Below are 20,923 nucleotides of genomic sequence, written 5' to 3' on the forward strand. Positions count from 1 at the left end.
TCTTGTACCAGTTAATCTTTAATCACTAAATTCTAATTGTGAACTAGTTTTTTCTTGAAACCAGTTAATCTTCAATCAGTAAATTCTAATTGTAAACTAGTTTTTTTCGAACTAGTTAATTTTCAATCACAAATTTATAAATACGAACTAATATTTTTCGAACTTGTTAATTTTCAATCAGAAAATTCTAGTTGTAAACTAGTTTTCCTCAAATTAATTTCAGATCGTGAAGATATTTCCAACTGCAAGTAGATTTTTTTCTCTCTAGTTCGGTTCACAGCGCTTAATGTATAAGCATACGCTATGAGATACTTATGTAATTATGTAGTTTCAATATTTGTTTATTTCTACGTTGTTAAGCACTTTCGACTGCTCACTTACTTTTTCACAATACGTACTCGTATTTACGAGTATTGAGTATTTTCTTATACAGCAAAACCGCCAGCAAACTACATTTGCTTCCGCGCTAAACATTAGCATATGAACTTACGCAACGGTAAATACTCGTACATATGTAGTTAAAAATAATATGTATAAATAGCATCAATTCTCACGCAGTACTTGTATTTCAGCATACTCTTACTGATGTAATTGCATACAAACATACATACATAGTACATAGGCTTATATGAATAATATCTAAGTAAATAGGTCATGTCGAATAAAATTACTATAACAATAACGCCAGCTGTCTGCGGTTCTAACTTTGTGTCGGTTCACGCTTTTACGTTGAAAACACACAGATATGTAGGTACGTATATATGTATGTACATATAGAGGTAAGTATGTACATACATATGTACATATTTTTTGAATGAAGCATAGCGCTTTTTTGCAACGAAAAATGTAGCTTCATTCATCAAATTTAATTGCCGTTGATGGCTATGCTCAATATTCAGTAGTCCGTCATTCTGCGTCAATAATATTGTATAGAGAATCAGCGAATATTAATGGCTGCTTAAAATGCAAAACAAGAAAGAAAGTTATTCATTGGGCGTTCGAGAAGAAATGCGCGTGGAAATAAATCAGAATTTAGGTATTTAGGTAAGAAGTTTCACTAATAAATTATTATTCATGCGCCCAAATAATGAGTCAAACTGATTTTCGTAAACAGCGTGACACATTTCGTGAATGCAAAATAACTTCGACGCCTAGAGATGGCATAATTGAGGTGATGGATTATTGTATTGCTTCTGTATCCACCGTATACTCCGCATCCGGACCCTGACGACATTTTTCTATCCTGAGATCTCAAATAATCGGCAGCTGGAAAGAAATTAGCTAGACTGAGGCAACGTTTGAAGCAAATTGCTTCTGAGTCCAGCGCAATTTCCGGATCTGGACGCTGACGACATTTGTTGCCCCTATACCTCGAGAGAATAGACGCTATTTATAAATTTAAGCATGATCATCACCTTGGACTATAAAGATAAGAAACCCACTTCTTATTAGGGATGACTTAAATTTGTACATTGTTGTTGTTGCAACGGGTATCTAAACCGTGCTTGAGTGAAAGTAATAAGTTAGCTATCATCGAAGTTACTTGAGGGAGCCTCAGGAAACTAGTTTTCTCGGTGGGTTCGGACCAAGGGAAGAAGGGGGTTAAGAGAGTTGGTTTCATGGGGCATGCAAAGAAGCGGGGACTCATTGCATGCAGGACATAAGTAAGGTATGTCAGGGTCTATTCAGGACAAGTAGGAGTTTAACCTGCTAAAATACTCAGAACAAAACCGCGATAGAGACACTCTTGTTCTGGGATCGGTAGTGTGTGGGCACCAAGTACGCCATTCACTGGAAGGGAGTCTAAGATGATATTAATAGCTCCACTGTGAATAACGTTCAATGCCTGTCGAAAGTTAGTCCCGTCCGAAGTTTGGTTGGAATATTGTTGTACTTATATCATCTACGTGTTGGAGGAGTTTTCTCCTGTTGTTTCCAGGTGGCGGCTCTCCTTCAAGCAGGTGACTGCAGGAATAGTTTCCGCGAAAACATCCGAGCAGGAATTGCGGTATTTTGGGAAGTTTATATCTTCCCCATCTGCGTTCTGCTGCATCCGGAGGATTATATTGGAACGACATAATTTATAACAAGCCACCCGATTGTCTTATACTATGTTGACAGCAACGTCTCTTTGTCTTTGCCCCAAGTGCTACCGGCTAGCGACTTGAGGGTCTTGTTGCGGCTCTTTACTTTTATGACAATCGCGGTTGGTGCGGAGTGAAGGAGTGAAAGGAGGAGTCGAATGTTATTATTAAGATTTCAAAGTGGTTTAAAGTCGGAATTCTAACTAAATCGACGGAAATGTTGAGATCTAGTCGGTATTCCTTAGGCCAGTTTGTAAAAGGTGGCCGTGAATTTGGCGGGGGAGAGTTTTAGGCTCGTAGTAGTGAAGAGGCGAGAAAGTTCTTGGAGATAGGCCCCAAATTTTTGTAAAAATTAAATAATATAATATATTAGTTTTAACGGTTTAACATATACTAGTGCAAATTTTTTTTAACAAAACATTTTTCTCTGTTGAATTCGCGAATGTCAATTTCTATATACATAATTAACCCTTAGATATGATTCACCGATTTTTGAGAAGAAAATAATAGTTAAGTATTTGGCACATGCCTCTATTTACAGTTTATTATTCCAAGAGCCTTTCAAAACATAAACAATTTCAAAGTGTTAAAAAGTTCAGCTTTAGAATAAAACAAAAATTCATGGCGTTAAAAGCTTAAAAATAAAATCCCACATATATAGAATATAATACCATGAAATGAGTGTCGAAAATGTCGAATTAATTCTTTGCGGGATCTTATGTTTATGGCTTAATTCTATAATTGAAAATAACCCAAACAAATCAGCTAAATAAACACATAGTGAAGAAAAAAAAACAATAAAAAAACGAGCTTGAAACATGAAAATACAATTTAAACAAAAATAATTATAATAATAGCTTAGCAACCTCGTTGACAAAGAAAAAATCTTGTTAAGTATTCAAAAATAAACAAACGATTAGAATAACAAATAAAAGCCGAAAATAAGAGGCAGAATAAATTAAAGAGTTGTACTTGGCATAAAAGCGTCAGACAAAAGCAGTTATTAATGTCTGTTGGTATATACATATATACTTTATACGAATATGGTTATTTGGACGTCATTTGTGTGGGCAAATCACTCGGACTTTATCATACACGATCGTATATTGGAGTATCTAACATACATAAATATATATATATGTCACACAAGCAGATGTAAGTATGTATGTATATGCTGCTAAACGGCCAAAAATCCAGTTTGGTTTTGGTTCTTTTTAGAATTTTTAAGGAAGCTGCTGAATGGCCACTTTTTTTGTCAACTCTTGTGCCCAATTTGCTTTTGCCAAAATTCGAGAACAGTTAAGCAGCTCATTCAGCGCAGATTTCAAAATGCTTGTAGGTAGCAGCAACTATTGATTTTGGCAACTGTTTTGCATAATAACAAACTGATAAATGAGTGTGTTGCCAAATAGGGAAGCATGCTAGCGCACTTGTCAAACTCGTTGACCCGTGAAGTGTTTGAAAGTTTGCCGACAAAATATAGATGGCTGACAAATATGGAAAATGGAGATTGATTTTTTTTTTTGCAAAGAAGCTACTTTTGAAAGTTGAAATTGCGATACCAGATGGAGTTCAGTTACTAGGTCCATGAAGAGTAGTCATCCTTTAGGATACCTGCGGATTATAACAGACACTGTGGCCTCACTATCGATACCTCCTCCAGTGCATCATACCGTGGGAACTACACAGTGCAGTAGTGAGGAGGTGATGATTCCATGAATGGTCAATTCTCTCAAATATGTATATACAGATATACATTAGAGCGGATCGATTTTTTTCTATAAAATCGCGCATGAAATGTTCTAAGAATCATTCTGAAAAACTTTGCTTATGTCAGCAAAGTTTAAGACAAAGTTAAAAAAAATCTGAGTAATCGGTTGTATGGGAGATATAGTTCAATATATATTTATATATAGATACATAAATGTTATAGTTGTACGATCTGACCAATGCCGACAAATGAGCAATAAAATATCAAAATACACCTGTATGTTAAATTCCATTCGGTATCTCAAAAGCTGAGCAACAAATTGTTATGATCCCTAAAACAAATTCGCTTTAAAAGTCGCTGACTCGAAATCGGTTTTAGACCAATAATCACTAAGGCAAAGTTGTTCATGGTGATCCGTAGAACATTTCCAGCATACGCGATTTTTCCATTTTTGGCTTCCTCTAAATCGACCCGCTCTAATATACATACATTCAGCTCACAGCGAAGTGAGTAACTTACTAGTGTGTATTTGCATGTACATATGTACAATATATTTTTATTATTAAATACCGCGCTCTTCAAAACCAAGTCACGTCGTCCAAAAAAGCTTCAATTATTATAACAGTGAACAAGTGAAATCTGCTTTCGAATATTACTGACACAAATTCTTACGACATGAAGTAAGTCAATTTAGAGCGCAAATTCAAATAACAATTAAACGGTTTTTTTAATTAGAATAAATATGAGCCAGCTAATAAAATTTTTGGCGACTCCTCGGCTTTTTATAGACAAAAAGACATGCAAATTCCATGAGTGTATATTAGGGTGGCTCAAAAATCCTAAATTTTTTTTCATTTGATATGCTGAAAAATAGGTTCTTAGGCATTTCTAAGAAATTCTCTCGAGAAATGAGCACTTAATTGTACGGGAAGGTCCGCCGCCTTACAGGTTTTTATTTTTTCTAATTATCAGCTGGAAAAATGTATATCTTGAAACCAACTACTTGAAAATTATATCGTTTCTACAAAAAAATATCATCCAATTTGTTTGCCCCACCCTACTGTATATACATTTTGAAGACTTGAAGAATATAAAGTTTTATAGTCATCATTAGAATTTAAATCGTCTCTTAATTAGCTCTAATAGTTCAAGTGTAACCATTAGGCGAGCACATACAAACTTGCGTATGCAGCTTTAATTGTTTTCATTCCTTCTTTGAGAATTTCTTCAAGCAATGCTTGATTTTGTAGTCGTCTCCACAACTGCTTGGCAAAAAAATGTAGAACTTATTCAATTAGCCGTTAAATTCAAATTTGATTTAATTCATTGTGTGCATAAAGTGGGCGCATATGTGCCACATATGTGTCCGAAAAGTTAGCTTCTGCTAAGCAAATAAGAAATGTTTGATTTAAATTATAAATTATCAGAAATGTCTGCACTTAGCAAGTACTTGTGTAAGTATATAGCTCGAACTTTGCTAACCTTGAAATTTACGAAGCACACACTTCGGTCAATTGTTTATTTGAACTTTATATTTAATTTAATATATTTAGTTAGTATTAGAGTGAAATTTCTGCTATTATATTTGTTGAGAAGTAAAGTCCTCTCTCGACGAACGAACACCAAACTCTATAAGTCACTCATTGTTCCCGTTCTGCTATATATTGCAGAGGCATAGACGATGACAACAGCTGATGAGTCGGCGTTACGAGTTGAGTTTTCGAGAGAAAAGATCTACGGAAGATTTATGGTCCTTTACGCCTTGGCAACGGTGAATACCGCAGTCGATGAACTGTACGAGTTATACGACGACATAGTCCAGCGAATTAAAAGACAGCGGTTACCCTGGCTACTGGTACATTAATTTTGCCACAAAATGTGTAATAATCAGAAGAAAAAGTCGGTGATCTGACAAAAAAAGCCTTATACGTCTGTGTAAACGCCTGTCTGTCTGTATATTCCCGAACTAGTCCCTCAGTTTCCGAGATATAGAACAAAAATTTCACGCATGCCCTTTTCTTCTCAAAACTCTGCTTATATCTCGGAACCGCCGCTATTGGACCACTATAGCGTAAAGCTGCCATACAAACTGAACGATCAAAATTGTGTCCTTGTATGGACAACTCTTTTACTTGACGAGATACCTTCACCAAGTTTGGCTTGAATTATTGTTTAAGGTAACGGTACAATCTCTGCAGAAATTGTTTAGATCGGATAACTATGGCATATAGCTACCATACAAACTAAACGATCAAAATCGTGTCCTTTAATGGAAAACTTTTTCAATTGACGATATACCTTTACGAAATTTGACTCGAATTGTTACTTGAAGTAACGGTACAATCTCCAAAGAAATTGTTTGGATCTGATCAGTATAGCATATAACTACCATACAAATTGACCGATGATACGAAAGTTTTTTTATGGACAACTCTTTTAGTTAGCGAGATATCTTCACGAAAATCGACTGGAATTATTGATGAGGGCCACGAAATATTCTCCGAAGAAACTGTTCAGTTCGAGTCACTATAGCATATAGCTACCATACAAATTGACCGATTAAAATCAAGTTCTAGTAAGGAATGTTTCGTATTTGTAAAGAAATCATAATTCGGGGCAACCGAAAATAACGTTTTTCTTGATTTTTTTCTAATTATCATTTTTCCGGAAAATCTAATTTGGATATTCAAAATCCAAATACTAAACTTTTTTCTTTTTGACATAGAAACTGTTGCCAGTGTATTCTAAACACCAACTCGGTAATCTCAATGCTGTACAGTAATCATCAGCCCCTCAATTAGAAAAACACTGCCTATCAACTAACAATTGATGATGCCATGAATAGCTTTAGTTTGCCCTCGAAAATCTAACAGAGGAGACAAAAGCACAGACAATCGCGTGTAACAGTCAATTTTTGAATGAAAATAGTAATTATATTTCCATTACAAATAGCTGTTCATAGCACTTTACTTAGAGAATACAAATATAAAATGCTTTACAACTTTGAGTCATCGTCATTATATAAATAAATATATGTACATGAATTTAACTTTTTTCATAAAATTAATATTGTAATTTAACTGTAAAATATGCATTAGCTTTAGCATTCTCACAGTAATTCCTTTTGGCGAAAATGCATGACGACATCAAACAATTATAGACGGCAATGTCATTGCAACAAAAGTGCATTCGTGTTGGTCTATAATTAAATTTCTAATCTCCGGCGTTAAACGTTCACTTTTGTAATGCTTTTGCAGTGAATTACTTGCTTTTATTAACCATTTTTTTAAGTACCCATATTTTATGCGCAAATAGAAACAACAGCTAACCGGTCCGTCTGGCACATGACTTGTGCTTGGTATATGTGCTATAAGTGTATAAGCAACTGGACCTGAGTACATATGTACATATATACAAGTGTATATGTAAATACATTATATGTGCATATTTACAAATAAAATATTGATTTTCAGCTTCAAATCGCATGAGTAAGGTGAACAATATGCGCTTACCAAAATGTGCTTTTTCATACATATGCACGTATATATGTACATATGTATATACATTTGTAGGCTTATGCGATTTTTTTTTTGAAATGTCGCTTATTAATCCATTAGTTCTGAGTATAAATGCATTTCGCTGTTGCACTTCAAATTTAAGCGATAAATCTTGCAGCAATCAGATTTAATTGATTGATGGAGAATTGTTGTAGAAATAAATAAAGTCCATACACACTTATGTATATATTTGCAAATTTATATAATATGTACTATGCATAAAAACTTGTCTTAGCCTTAAATGCTCGATTTTTTTCAACATCAAATAAGGCATAGATTGCGTTAGGTAAGATGGCTGATTCCCCAGCATGGCAGGGGAACACACTTAAACTGTTACGTACAGTCCTTTGTGAAGCCAAACGAAAAACCTACTTTAGTTAGATCTCAGCTAATAGCAAAAACCACTGAACCTATCATATATCCGATTAGGTGTTTTATTTCTATTTCCGTTATTTCACCTGGATGTCTAAAAGTATGAGATTCAAGGTGTTTTTGCCTTAAACTGGCAAAATCGTATCATTGAAGTGGGAAGTGTTGACATGATTCTAAATCACCTTTTCACATACAGCTTATAAGCCGGCATCCGGTCAGATGTTCAATCGATCAGGATTGAACAGTGTCCAGTTAGAACCTCTGCAACATTTGAAAGATGACTCTTGTTGAGAGCGAAGAGTTAGCTAAATCTCTTACGATTTACCCTGGGCCAGAGGGACCTTGCGACTGCACAGCCGCTGGTAGCTCCCAACGTTGCTATTTTGGTCTGAGGTCCAACAGTTCAGCTGTGAACCACAAGAAGCCAACGGCGCTCTTATCCGTTTCCATTTCACAATTATGGAGACTGAAGAACTTGTTCTAGCAAGCTCATGATTCTTACAGTTTGCTGCAATACCGCTGTGGCCAGGCACCCAAACCAGTCTAATTAGAAAATAACGCAAGAGATAGGCAGTTTAGACATCATTTCACTAGCCTAGTGCACGCAGTCAGCGAACTCAAGGCTAACATTGCTGCACTACTATCGGAGAGGACTTTGAAGGAGACTGCGCTCCAAAGCAGTAGTTCTAGTGCTACCTTTATGACAGCCACCTCCACTTAGAATACCTAGCAATGTTTAGGACGCCTAAAAACGAAGCTGATGGAAAGTTCCAGCAGTGTACTCCTTCTTGGTGAAGGAAGGTCCCCGAAAGCTTTGATCATTGCATAAAAATTGCCTCTCTACTCCAGTGTATCCTTCTCTTCCACGATTGCCTCGAAAGTATTTGAGTAGAGAAGCGACATCCTGTGCTGGGCTCGGTGAACTGATGATTCCAGTATTATGGAATGAAATTAAAGTGTGACAGGACAAGACAGAATATCCAGGCTGGCAGTTATATAAATTCCCTGCTTCTCCTAACCTGAGGGCAGCTTTTGCGGCCATACATTTTTCGGCTAAATCCGCCGGCTTCCCAGAGAAAGTTAGGGCATGATCTCTTCCCATTTGATGTGTAGATGAAAAGTCAGAACACCCTAGATTTTTGATTTATTTGACGAAATTTTTGTATCGAAAATCACTGTTGTTTCAACCTTTCAAAGTATATAAGACTGATATTAAACCGATGCGACAAAATGTATATTTTCAAATCAAAAGTTAGTGTTTTAATGCTGCTCTAAGGCGACCTGATGAGCGAATCTTTCGAAAGGTCTTAGAAGATTTTCGAAGGTCTTACTCGAATGGATTTGAATAAGACAATTTTTTTAACTTCCAAACCCACCTATACCCTTAAGAAGACGATTAAGTGTACTTAAGAAAAAATTTCACGTGAAAGCTTTGAGCTTATACAATATACTTATGTATGTGTTTTGTTGAGCTTTCATGAACAGCTTTTGAGTATTAGAGGGCACCTGATATAGCGTGATGGTTTTCAAACTCTCTTATTTACTATAATGAGCAAAAAATAGTAAGACTTCGTTAATAATTGAAAAAAATATTATTCACATTATATATGAATATATATTTATACCTAAAGTACCCTAGAAAAAGGACGTAAATTACGAGCTTTTAAGACTTATAAAAGTGAATGAAAGTGAATTCATTTTAACTGTGAAAAATATATAATGACTATGTTCATACTAATGAAATTGTTCCTATTTATCTACTTTTTATGCTACTTTCTATGTTTTATTACTTTAGGCGATAAAAGTATTAAGTGATATCCGCCTCATTTGTTTACTGTTATTTTTTTGTTTTATACTTTTAATTTTTTTATATTGTATTTTCTCTATATGTGTAATAATATTTTTCAGCCTTTTTTGTTTATTTTTCTTTTAACATTTTTACAACAAAAAAAATTATATTGAGCGTCATCAGAGCGTTATTTCCGTTAATTGGCTATTCTCTAAAAATTTAACGCAGCAGAACCGGCTTTAATGACAATTTATGGCGAACAAAAGGCGGCTACAAGTTTTATTGATTTAGAATTATTTAAAATCGCATTTTAAATTAGAGTATCAAAGCCGATGCTGAGGCTGCAACCGAATACAATATGGTGTCGCTGGAGAACGGAGGTTTCATATTTATTCTAGACAGTGGCGGGTAAATATCAACCGATGATCTCATTAACTAGCAACAACAAGCATATTTTTATGTACATACATATGTATATATGTGTTAAAACATATATGTATGAGTATATTTATGTTATGAAACTTTAAAACGTCAGAAGGCGATTGATTTTTTTTTTTTTACTTCTCGCTACCAACATTTCGCGCATCACTGCACATCGAACGTGTCGAACGGCAATTTACACTTATGAGCCAACATTATAGTTGCTTAAATCTAACTTAGTTTTATTTATTTATGTAATACAATATTTAATAACAACAAACAAGCAGCCAGAAAACAGTTAACGAAAATCGCCAAAAACTGCCTGCGCGCCTGCCGAGTGAGCAGAATAAACAAAAAGCAGAAAAAAACAGAAAAAGGAGGGCAGTCTACAAAAAAAACACACAACAAATTTCGTTTTTTAATCTTTAAGTAATGGCCAAATGACATGCCAAATTAGGGTGTGTACTTGGATTGAGTATAAAAAATAATAACAAAAACAGCAACAAATCCAAAAAGTTTCGTGAAAACCGAAAAGGATAAGAATAATCAAATAAAATAGGTATAAGAAAAAAATACTTGGCAAATAAAAATTGATTTTTCGCGACTTATTGCACGCCCTTGTTCCTCGTGCTTTATACAACTTTGTTCAAATTAATATTTATATACAGTACGCTTGTGTCATGGGCGCAACTCGCACTTCAACTATGTTGCATGCACACGCACACTAGGACAAGTGACGCGTCATTAAGTTCCAAAGGAGCTGCGCTTGCGGTAGAACTGTAGGCGTCTCAAAACCGGCTCACATTTTGTTGTTCAATATGCATACATATTTTTTTTTGCAAAAAAAAACTTTGCAGAAAGCTTGTGAGCTGTCAGTGGCGCTTAAGTGCTTTAAATAATGCTGAAATATACTTCGTTATATGTATACATATTCAACTACAAGCCTGTCGTTCGGAATTATGATTGTTCAATAAAGGGACTGGTTTGAGCTGCATATATGTATATAGTTTGAACACGTTTATCTTAGCTATTAAATTAATAAAAATTAGTCTAAAACAACAAAAACAGTTTACTTAGGTTGCACTGGAGATTTTATAGCCTTCGCAAATACAAAGCTACATTACAAAAACTACATTGCAAAAACTTGTATCGATCGGTTTGTACGGCAGCTATATGCTGTAGTGGTCCAAAGAGAACAATTTCTTCGCAGATTGCATAAGTGTCTTAGGGAATAACACATGCAAAATTTTGTGAAGATATCTCATCAAATGACAAAGCTTTCCATACAAGAACTTTATACCTATGGTTCAGTTTGTATGGCAACTATATGCAATAGTGATTCAAACTGAACAATTTCTTCGGAGATTGCACCAGTTTCTTAGGCAATAATCCATGCAAAATTTCGTGAAAATATCTCGTCAAACGACAAAGCTCTCCATACAAGCAATTTATTTCGATCTTTCAGCTTGTATGGCAGCTAGTATAGTGGCAGATTGCATCAGTATCTTAGGCAGTAACACATGCAAAATTTCGGTTCGATATATCAATAACTGAGGGTCTAATTCGGGTACATACAGAGTGGCAAGCGAATAGGCAAAATAACAAGCGAAAACGATTCAGATCGCCACACTGATAATTTAGGTATATACTCTACAGGGTCTCCGACGATTCCTTCTGGGTGTTACTAACCACAAAACCGGCTCACATTTTGTTGTTCAATATAGTTTTTTAATACACGCGTTCACGCCATGCCAGTTCCAACTTAACTGCCATAGCTAACACCAAAAGGCCTAGCCTTAAGCCAGTTCTACTCTAACCAGTCTGACTTTCTGCCAGCGAATGCAATGACAAATTTTACTGAGCTCCAAAAGCGTTTCTTCTTGCATATGTATTTAACCTTAATATACATAAATACTTATATAAAGACATGAGTTATGTTCCTACAGGAGAGCATGGGTTGTCACTTGGTATTATGTAGGCGTTTGATAAAATATCGTAAGCAATATACTTATAATACCATATACTCGTATAAAACGTGTGTATGAAGTGCATAAAGGTGAAATGAAAGTAGCTAAGTATTATGCTCGTTTAAAGGAAATCCCACGTATTGAATACTTATCGCACTCAAATCCGACATTTTCTGACATTAACATACGAAAAACATGAATTAAAAAGGAACATTAATTTTATTTTTTTTTGCAACGGAGCAATTTGGAATATAGAGTGACTAAGCGTATGAAAATTATGTCTGACCTTTTGGAGGGCATTAGTATTATTGAGGAGTTAAGAATATTTTTTTTTTTTCGAAGCAAAAAAGCTACTAACCTTAACCTCACTTTATAAACCATGGTATTTATCACCCTAAAAGCATTAATATAAGAGCAATAAACGTAAACACTGAAAGACTCACAAGATCTAGCAACAATAACATTCGATCTAAATAAAAAATAATAAGAATCGATTCAAAAAACCAAAAAACTAAAATCAATAGTTCAGCAGTGTGAGAATTAACCTCCACTATTTTACAAGTGTTTGTAATACAAAAAGACATTAAACTTAAAGACTCAGCCAGAAGTTCGTTCAAATGACTTCGACGACGCTAGCGCTAAATGTGGCAGCATTTTAATTAGAAAATTACTTCACACCGCTGAACTGGCATGCGAGTTACAAGCTTTTTCCAGTTAGGTGTAAACTCGAAAATGGCAGTTAAACTAGATGAAGATACAAAAACAACTTTAATTACTTAATTGGCCGTACGTGCTAAAAGTCCAAAAAAGAGAAGAAAAGAATCACCGAAGCGCCATAAAAGAACACTGATTCTAGTGTGAAAAATGTGAGGAAAGAGATAATTATAGATGAAAGTCTTTTACGACCTCCAAAAAATATTAAATTATTTTTTGTACCAATTTTTATCAATTTTAAGGACACACTTAAGAAACTTTTTCTTTCGAGTGACAAATACTGTAAAAATAAGCTTTTTCGAGAATTGAGTATTGATTTCTTTCTCTCGTATCCAACATTGAGCAGAAAGCTTCTTCACAAAGGGTTCGAATTTAATCCGAAGCTCTTCAGTTTCAGACTACCAAACCACTGTAGCGTCTTTCCAGCGGAGGTGGCTGCCATCAAAGTAGCGCTAGATATACTGCTTCGAAATCCAGCCTGCTTCAGAGAGATGTGCATTCACTCTGATAGCCGATCATCTAAACTGCTTTGAGCTCCCTGACCATGCGCTCAAAACTAAACAAGGAGTGCATAACCTCATTAGCAACAGTTTCAAGTTTTTTACACATTAAACCTGTATGAATCCCGCTCACAGCCGGAAACTGCAAAAGCGACGAGCTTATTAGGGAGAGCACCCCAATTTCATCCGATTGGAAACGAGTCGGTTGAACGATGTCCTCATGCGCTCTATGAGCTTCACAGGCGCTAGTCAACGAATTTGTGTGACTGCGAAATTTTTGCGGGCCAATGTGAATCGTAAGGGGCGCTCCAAACTACTTCTAATTAGCAAAGTCAATCTCGCAAGCTATTTTTGTGGTTCTGACTGGACCGACCAAAACTACATGGAAATCTTGCCCGGCTTTTGCCACAGTGAAATTGAAATATATGTATATATCGATAGATACGTATCTAGACTTAATAAATTTGTGGTAAGCTCCAAACAATTCGTCATTCTATGAGGTCATGCCCTCTTAAAGAGTTTTTGGGTAGCAGAAAAGGAAAAAAAATTGTCCAATTAAGATCCAGCGATTTTGAATCAACCCTACGACCGAACCCAACTCTAACTTACCCAACAGTCTTCGAGACACGACTTTATCCGATCGGCTGAGGTGCCATATACGATAAATATATTATATAACGTTCGTTTAATAAAACGTTTAGAAAGTGAGAGTTCTCAGACGAGAAAAGTATATATGTATCCAAAAAAAACTAAGGATCTCATTTTTAAATTACGCTAAAATTTTAATGATGCGTACAGTTTGCTTTTGGGTAATGTTGAGTTCAAAATGGTTTATCGATTACTTAAGATATTTTTGCTTTCTGGCTCCAAGTAGTCGAGAACAAAAATAACCAGGGTGTTCATACGTACATACGTAAAACTTCAACAAAAGTTCACCGTGAACGATAAATTGATAAAAAGAAAGGTAAGCTGAACTTTAGTACCTTTTGAAAAGAGATATGGATCTGCTAAAGGAAGCCACTATCAAAGAACCGGGCAACACCAATGCTACGAAAACATGAAAAAGACTCCCACACATGTACTCAGTACAAGAAAAAAGATTTCGAACATTTCTTCTTGGTGACTACACTCACTTACTTATTATATAATGCATTTCTATTCCACGAATAAAGACTTGAAAGGTCTTATCTACACGCAGTCGCATTCATCACCGCAACGTTAACGCTGACAAACAAATTATTTACCTTTTTGGACAAGTTCACAAGCGTCGAGTTTCTCGTATTTTTACTGTGTCATTTTTAAACAATGCACCGACAAAAGTTTCGTGGGTAGTTGTTATTGATTATTTTCACGAATTTATTTTCTTTAACTAACAAACTAACTAGCGCCGCTTGTTTGCTTGCCAACACAATATCTTGGGAATCAACAACAACTACAAAAAAGCAATAATACCACAATAATACGCGCAGAGAAAAGTGATGATGGTAAAATACGAGGTATAATACCCATATTGTGGCAATAAAATGCTGCCAAGTTCACTAAGCGCATAAGTGGATTTTACGCGTAGTTTCTACCAAAGTGGTAAGAATATCGAAGTTTGCCAATAATATTTTTTTTTTCATTACTTTTATACTCATCATTTTTTTATTAGAACTTAACAGTTATTTTAATTAAAGACGGAAAAAAAATATAAAAAAATTAACACATGATTTCTTTCATATAAAACGCACAACGCCGTTGCCTAGACTTGTAATTAAATAGCGGACTTGAGGGCCTCATTAAACACAATAGCTTTCCAATGATAGTGCAACCACACTACAGCCAACATACCTACTGTATCATATAGTACATAAAATGGGCACAAACTAATGCCAACTTTCGTAGGTAGTCAAACGAAGCACAACCAATGAAGTGCACTTCGTTACACACCGCTAAATAATAGAATTGAAGAGCAAAAAAAAACACAAAAATTACAACCTAAAACAATATAAGCATAAAAATGCGTAACTATGAGCAATAAGCAATAAAAATCGTATAAAGTCAAACCGCACACATTTTATATCTGTCATTCTTTCAAATCCGAACGTGATTTATCTCTAGTCAACAACGAACAAGTCACGCTCAACGAATTTCGACAAAAAGGTGTAGTGAAAATGAAATCTCAACTTGTTAGCACATTCCCCATGGCGACTAATTTGTTAAAGCGCAGGCAAAACTTGAAAAAATTGTATCTCAAAGTATTATATTTTTATGCAAATTAATGTTTTTTTACTGGATGAATAATTGCGCAATAGTTAGCTGTAGAACTCAATAGATACCGCAGAGCAACAGAAGCTCAAATCCAGAAAGACTATTCGATTATTCAGAAATGGCAAATACATACATATGTTTAGAACCGGTCGGGAGACAGGAACATTTTTCATCCATAAACTCAACGGGCACCACCGCCTAAGGTCTTATAAGTATATTAACAATAGAAAGAAATCGGTCTCCTACCGACTTAAATGATTGCGCCCGCTTAAGATCTTAAGCCTCCAGCCCAAAGGAGTTCTATCAACATTTTTATTATTGAATGAGGTTACTGATATCAAACAGAAATTATAGAACTTCGAGACTCGAATTTTCGGAAACCTCAAGAAGATTTAATAAGTATCAGCAAGCTGAAGCTGGATTACTTTAACTATTTAAAGACAACAATTTACAAATTATTTGATGCCGAGCAAACATCGACAATATTTTCTACAACCGAGTAAGATATACATCCTAGGCCCGCACTTAAATATTTTTGCCTCAATTTCTATATATGTATTATATACATAAGTATTTTCGCAAATGTTTACCTCTCTTCTCCCTGATATGACTGTCGTATTGGGAGTTGCTGCGTGCGAAATTAATCGCTGCCATTGTGGATTGGAATTCTTGGTATTCGTCTTGAGTACTTTGTTGTTGTAGTGTCTGATGACCTGTCAGACTCTTACCGAAAGTACTGTTTGCAGTTGTCGTTGAAGGGGTTGTCGGCGTATGTATTGCACTTGCACTTGCACTCACACTAACACTCGGACTTTGACTGCGGCTAACTCTGCCGGCTGCCTGATTGAGCTCCACACGTGTGGGCACAATTACCAGATGCTTTGCAGCGACGCCTTCCGTATCCGAATCGTCACTTAAATCACTTTTCAGAGGGTTTTCGGCCTTTTCCTGTCCAACCGTGCCGCTACCCAAACGCACATTAGCACCGGATAGAGCTAAACCAGTTGGCCGTGTTAATTTTCCGGTAAAAGCTTGACGCTGATGTTCTTCGCGTAATTCACGTTCTTCGCTCGTCGCGTGCCTACTACTAGTTACTGTCGTCGTTGTCGTTTTCTTCTTTCTGCTGACAACTCGTTGCGATTCTTCTGCGGAAGAATCGTGCGATTGGCCCGTCTCCAATATGCTAGCCGTATGCGTACCCGTTACTGTATGTCCTGCTGCGGCTTCGCCTTTTTCTGTACTGATTGTTACTGCTTCGCTTGATTGCCTTTGCCATGGGGTTTGTTCCTGAGTTTCCAAAATCATATTTTCCATAGTGTTGTTGGTTTCCATTTGTTGTTCTTGCCGTTGCTGTTGGTAATACCATTGGCCCGATTGTTGCGGTTGCGTTTGTTGTTGATGGTGCAGATGATGGTGGTGGTGGTGGTGCGTACTACCCACGGTAATGTCAATGTTACCAGGTGACGTTTCCATCGCAACGTTGTACATAGCAGCGGCACCACCGCCACCGTCCGGACTACGCGCCAACTGCCGAATGCGCGCCTGCACCGAGTCAGTAATGTCGCTGTTTTCATGATATGCACTCGTGTCGAGACTTTCATCCTCCAAGCGTATTAATATACGACGACCACCGGCGGTCATATCTACAGTTCGTGGTGGTGGTGTTGCGCTGGCGCGGCCGCTCAAAGAACGCGACACGGAACCTTCACGTTCTCTCTCCATGGATTCGAAGAAAGCGCGATTCTCCCGTTGCGGTGAACAACGAGGCGACACGTAACCTTCGCCATGACGGAAAATTTTCTCTTCGTGTTTGCGTCCATCACTTGTCATGGACGAAGTGACGATCGTGCGTACACCATCAACGGCATGAACTTCGCGTACTGTCTGTTCAGATTCCAGAAAACGCGCAGATGCATTTTTCGGATCACCAGGACTAACGGGGCTTATCGGATAACCTTGTCGTGTTGTTGTACGTAGCGTGACATTGAAAGGGTTACCAGTGGTCGTTGAAGTTTCTTCATATTGCTGTGAGCTCGTCGATAAATCCTTTTTTACAATGCGACGTGTCGTACGCAATGTTACATTAAAAGGACTTGCTGATTGTTCGTCTCCTACTTCGATATGTCCTGATTCATTACCGGGGCTTAATTTAGTGGTTGTACGCAGTGTCACATTAAATGGCAACGCTGTATAATCTTCTTGCACCTCTACCCGACGTGGCGAAGGTTGCGGCGTATGTCGCAACTGCACCTGTTGAAATGCCTGCTTAGCCGCTTCGGCTTCAGCCAAACCACGCTGTCGTTCCCTACGCAGACGCTTCTCAATTTCCAGCACATCAATATCAAAAGGATTTTCTAATGTCTCCCCAACAACGGTAATGGCTTGCGATGAGTGTTCCGCCGACGTAGCTTCCATGAACTCACGTCGCAACTCTTCGGCACTCTCGTCCGGTGAACGCTTAAGACTACCGCCAGAGGACCAAACTTTTTCATACTCCGCCACTTTCTGGCGCAAACGTTGCGGTGTTGTAGGCGTATCAAGCTCTTCCTCGGCCACATATTGCACCGAACTAGAACTAGAGCTGCTCTCGTGAAATTCCGACGAGCAATGTATAATCTTACGCGACGTGTATGTGCGCGTAATTGTTGATGTCTCCAGCTGTTCGTGTGTGTCATCCGCAATAACAGTGCCAATGGCGGTCACAGCTGGTTCTAATGGTGTTGCAGCGCCACTTGACGGCAACACGTCAGCTGTGCGATGTAATCGCCGTGTGCGCGTAGCTGGTATAGGCGGTGGGCCTACTGCTGCATACTCATGCTCATAGTTGGTATCACGGTCTCGACCCACATCACCGGTTGTAGGTGCAGTGGGTGGGTCCTTATTCTTTCCTGGATCTCTGTCCATGACATCGATATGTTTGCTGCTGCTGCTTTTGTCATGTACGTCCAGTCGGCAGGACAACACATTGGCGTTGTCTCAGCGTGTTTTACGTCGCACAATTCACGGCTGTTTCGCTCTGTGTCCGACTGTGTACGAATGGTGTTGAAGTGAAAACTCCACATGCAAGTTAATCGATTTTTCTCACAAACACATAACGCCTCGGCCAGGACTCACGCTCCCACAATAAGGATTTCGGTGTACGCGTGCCAAAACAAACGTAACGAATCTGGCAATATGGCACTTTTAACTCGGGAAAATAGTAATTAAACTTATTGCGTTTTTGTACGCGAAACAACTACGCGCCGTAGTCAATAGTACAACAAAAAACGGTTTAACAAACACAATTCACTTTATGCTTCTCACTATTCACGTCGCGCACCCTGCTTTGAAGGGCTCTCAAATTTTCATTTAATAAATTTTCAATTTTCTCTTGTTTTCTTTTTCGTTGATTGATAAATATTTTACACGACTTTTTTTCAAAAAATTTTAGTGCAAGTGCTGTACATACTCTTTTTACCGTAAGCTTGAACGGTTTAGTATTCTACTCGTGTTTCACACATTTAATTTGTCACATAAAATTTGCTAATTCACACAATTGGCGTTCGCATTAATATGATAGTGTAGCCTTTTCACAACTACTTAACAACATTAATTTTCTTCTTCGAGGGGTAATAATGCAAAATATTTGAAGTAGAAAAATATATACATATATGTATGTATATTATTTTGTGCGTTTTTTCACCTTCTCGCTATTTATTTCCAATCCGTTGCAGTAGAAAGCCGGTTCGATACTGAAACCGAGACTGACCAACTAAACTTCAAGTGCTGCTACACACCTTTTTCTCGTTGCTCCAAAGCGCCAGCGACACGAAGACCCAGCTTCAGTGTGAGCGCCAGCATGGAGAAAATAACATCGATTTTTGAATGGATAACGAGACACGCTTGCTAACGCGCTCAGCATGTGTACAAACATGCATAACTACAGACATACATGCATACATACATAAGTATGTACAAGGTATAATAACGATGAGAGCATCGGTATTTGCCGGAGCTTCTTACTACGTTTTACGCTCGGCTACAACCACCACCACACCACCTTGAGTTGAGCATGCGGCATGCCAGTACTCCTATTGTACTACAACAGTGAGCATTTGGGGAGGCACGTAAGCAACGGCTGGCAAACGCTCGCGAAACTGTGCCAACGTATGTCCACTTGGGGTTGATAAGCCCTGCTGTTAGCACATAGCTATGTATGCATTTGGGTATGCATGAGCGCACGTTAACTCTAGCTCTCTGTGACTGTTGTCGCGCTTTGTACGCCACAGCGGGTGCGTTTCGGTGAGGCGGGTTTGTTTTGAATGTGACATCATCTTCGTAAACATTTCACGCAACATTTTGACGAAAAAAAAGTCGAAAACAGTAGCTGTACGCTACACAGTAAATAGAAGGTCTATTGAGAAGACAAAAGATCAGTAAATATTGAAGGAGTTGGTAAAATTTTCCAAATAACTTGTTTCTATGCTTTTAAAGTTACCCAGCGAAGCCGAAATATAAATCCATTTTTTAAGGTTTTCAACTAGCAAATGAAGGATAGAATATTTTATATAAATAAAGAATGTTTTCTGTCAAAAACGCACTTGGAAGTTCGAGTTTAGCTGTAGCGGCTGGACTACTATGGGAAACCACTTTTGATTGCTAAAAGCGTTCAAGATCAGACCCTATTTCCATATTCCTAATTTGGAAAGTCTAACTTAGGCTTTCCAAAATTAAGGCACGATATACCAAAAAATGTCGTGTACTCTCGAAGCCTTTCCATTTTATGTGCTTCTTTGAAAGAGAAGTGAATTTCTTCTTTATTGGCATAAAGCCAAGCTTACAACAGCGCGCCAGCCATCCTTCCTTTTCGTTGTTTAGCCCGAATTGGAGATCCCAAAGGTAGCCAGGTCCTTCTCCACCTGGTCTTTCCAACGGAGTGGAGCTCTTTCTCTTCTCTGCTGCCCCCGGCGAGTGCGTCGAATACTTTCAAAGCTGGAAGTAGTGAATTTGGAAATAAATGAACAAATACAGTTCGAAACATTTTCAACTCTTATCTTTGCATTTTTTCTTCCTTCCTTTTCTTCTGTTTTCCTTAACCAATTTTAATCGGTACCAGTCGAAAATTTAAATTTCGCGTGATCGGATTTTCCAAAGTTTCGTAATGGACCCGTATTTTTATCCAGCCAAGGACCAAAGTACATCTGGGATTTTTTTTTGCCGTTACAACAACAACAACTGATAACCAATAAGTAGACAGATGGATGGATTTGAGCGCCATTCACTTGAAAATGGTCAGAAATGATTCTTTTACATATGGCTCAAGCAGCTCACAACTTTCGGTCTTAGACCAAGTATCCTCTGGGTAGCCAAAGAACATCGGTTTGAAGGCGAGCTAAATGAAAAGGCGAAACATCCCTCCCCAGGGCTGGGCGCTGGCTTTGGGTCCCGCCACGTAAAAAACATCGCCAATGAAAGGAAGAAAACAGCCTCGGATGAGAGTTTTTTTACGGTTAGAACAGTGTAAGCGGAGTCTACGCCAGTAAAGAATAAGACTGGTATCCGCTTTTCTATTTTTCTATC

General features: G+C 37.5%; 1 protein-coding gene across 8 annotated transcripts in view; it reads right to left on the reverse strand.

The window, feature by feature from the left end:
• LOC120767370 (nesprin-1) overlaps nucleotides 1–20,923 on the reverse strand; it is a 200,442-nt gene that overhangs the window by 158,414 nt on the left and 21,105 nt on the right. Inside the window, exon 1 of one of the 8 annotated variants that reach the window (XM_040093342.1) lies at nucleotides 15,955–18,712. The exons of 4 other annotated variants lie outside the window; for them this stretch is intronic. In XM_040093342.1, coding sequence (XP_039949276.1) covers nucleotides 15,955–18,268 — 2,314 coding nt within the window. In that variant the 5' untranslated portion in view covers nucleotides 18,269–18,712. Of the gene's footprint in view, nucleotides 1–15,954; nucleotides 18,714–20,923 lie in introns of those variants that run through there. 3 more of the 8 variants (XM_040093343.1, XM_040093347.1, XM_040093345.1) reach the window with 3 other exon arrangements.

The sequence above is a fragment of the Bactrocera tryoni genome, chromosome 2 (assembly GCF_016617805.1).
Source record: "Bactrocera tryoni isolate S06 chromosome 2, CSIRO_BtryS06_freeze2, whole genome shotgun sequence".
Lineage (NCBI taxonomy): Eukaryota > Metazoa > Arthropoda > Insecta > Diptera > Tephritidae > Bactrocera > Bactrocera tryoni.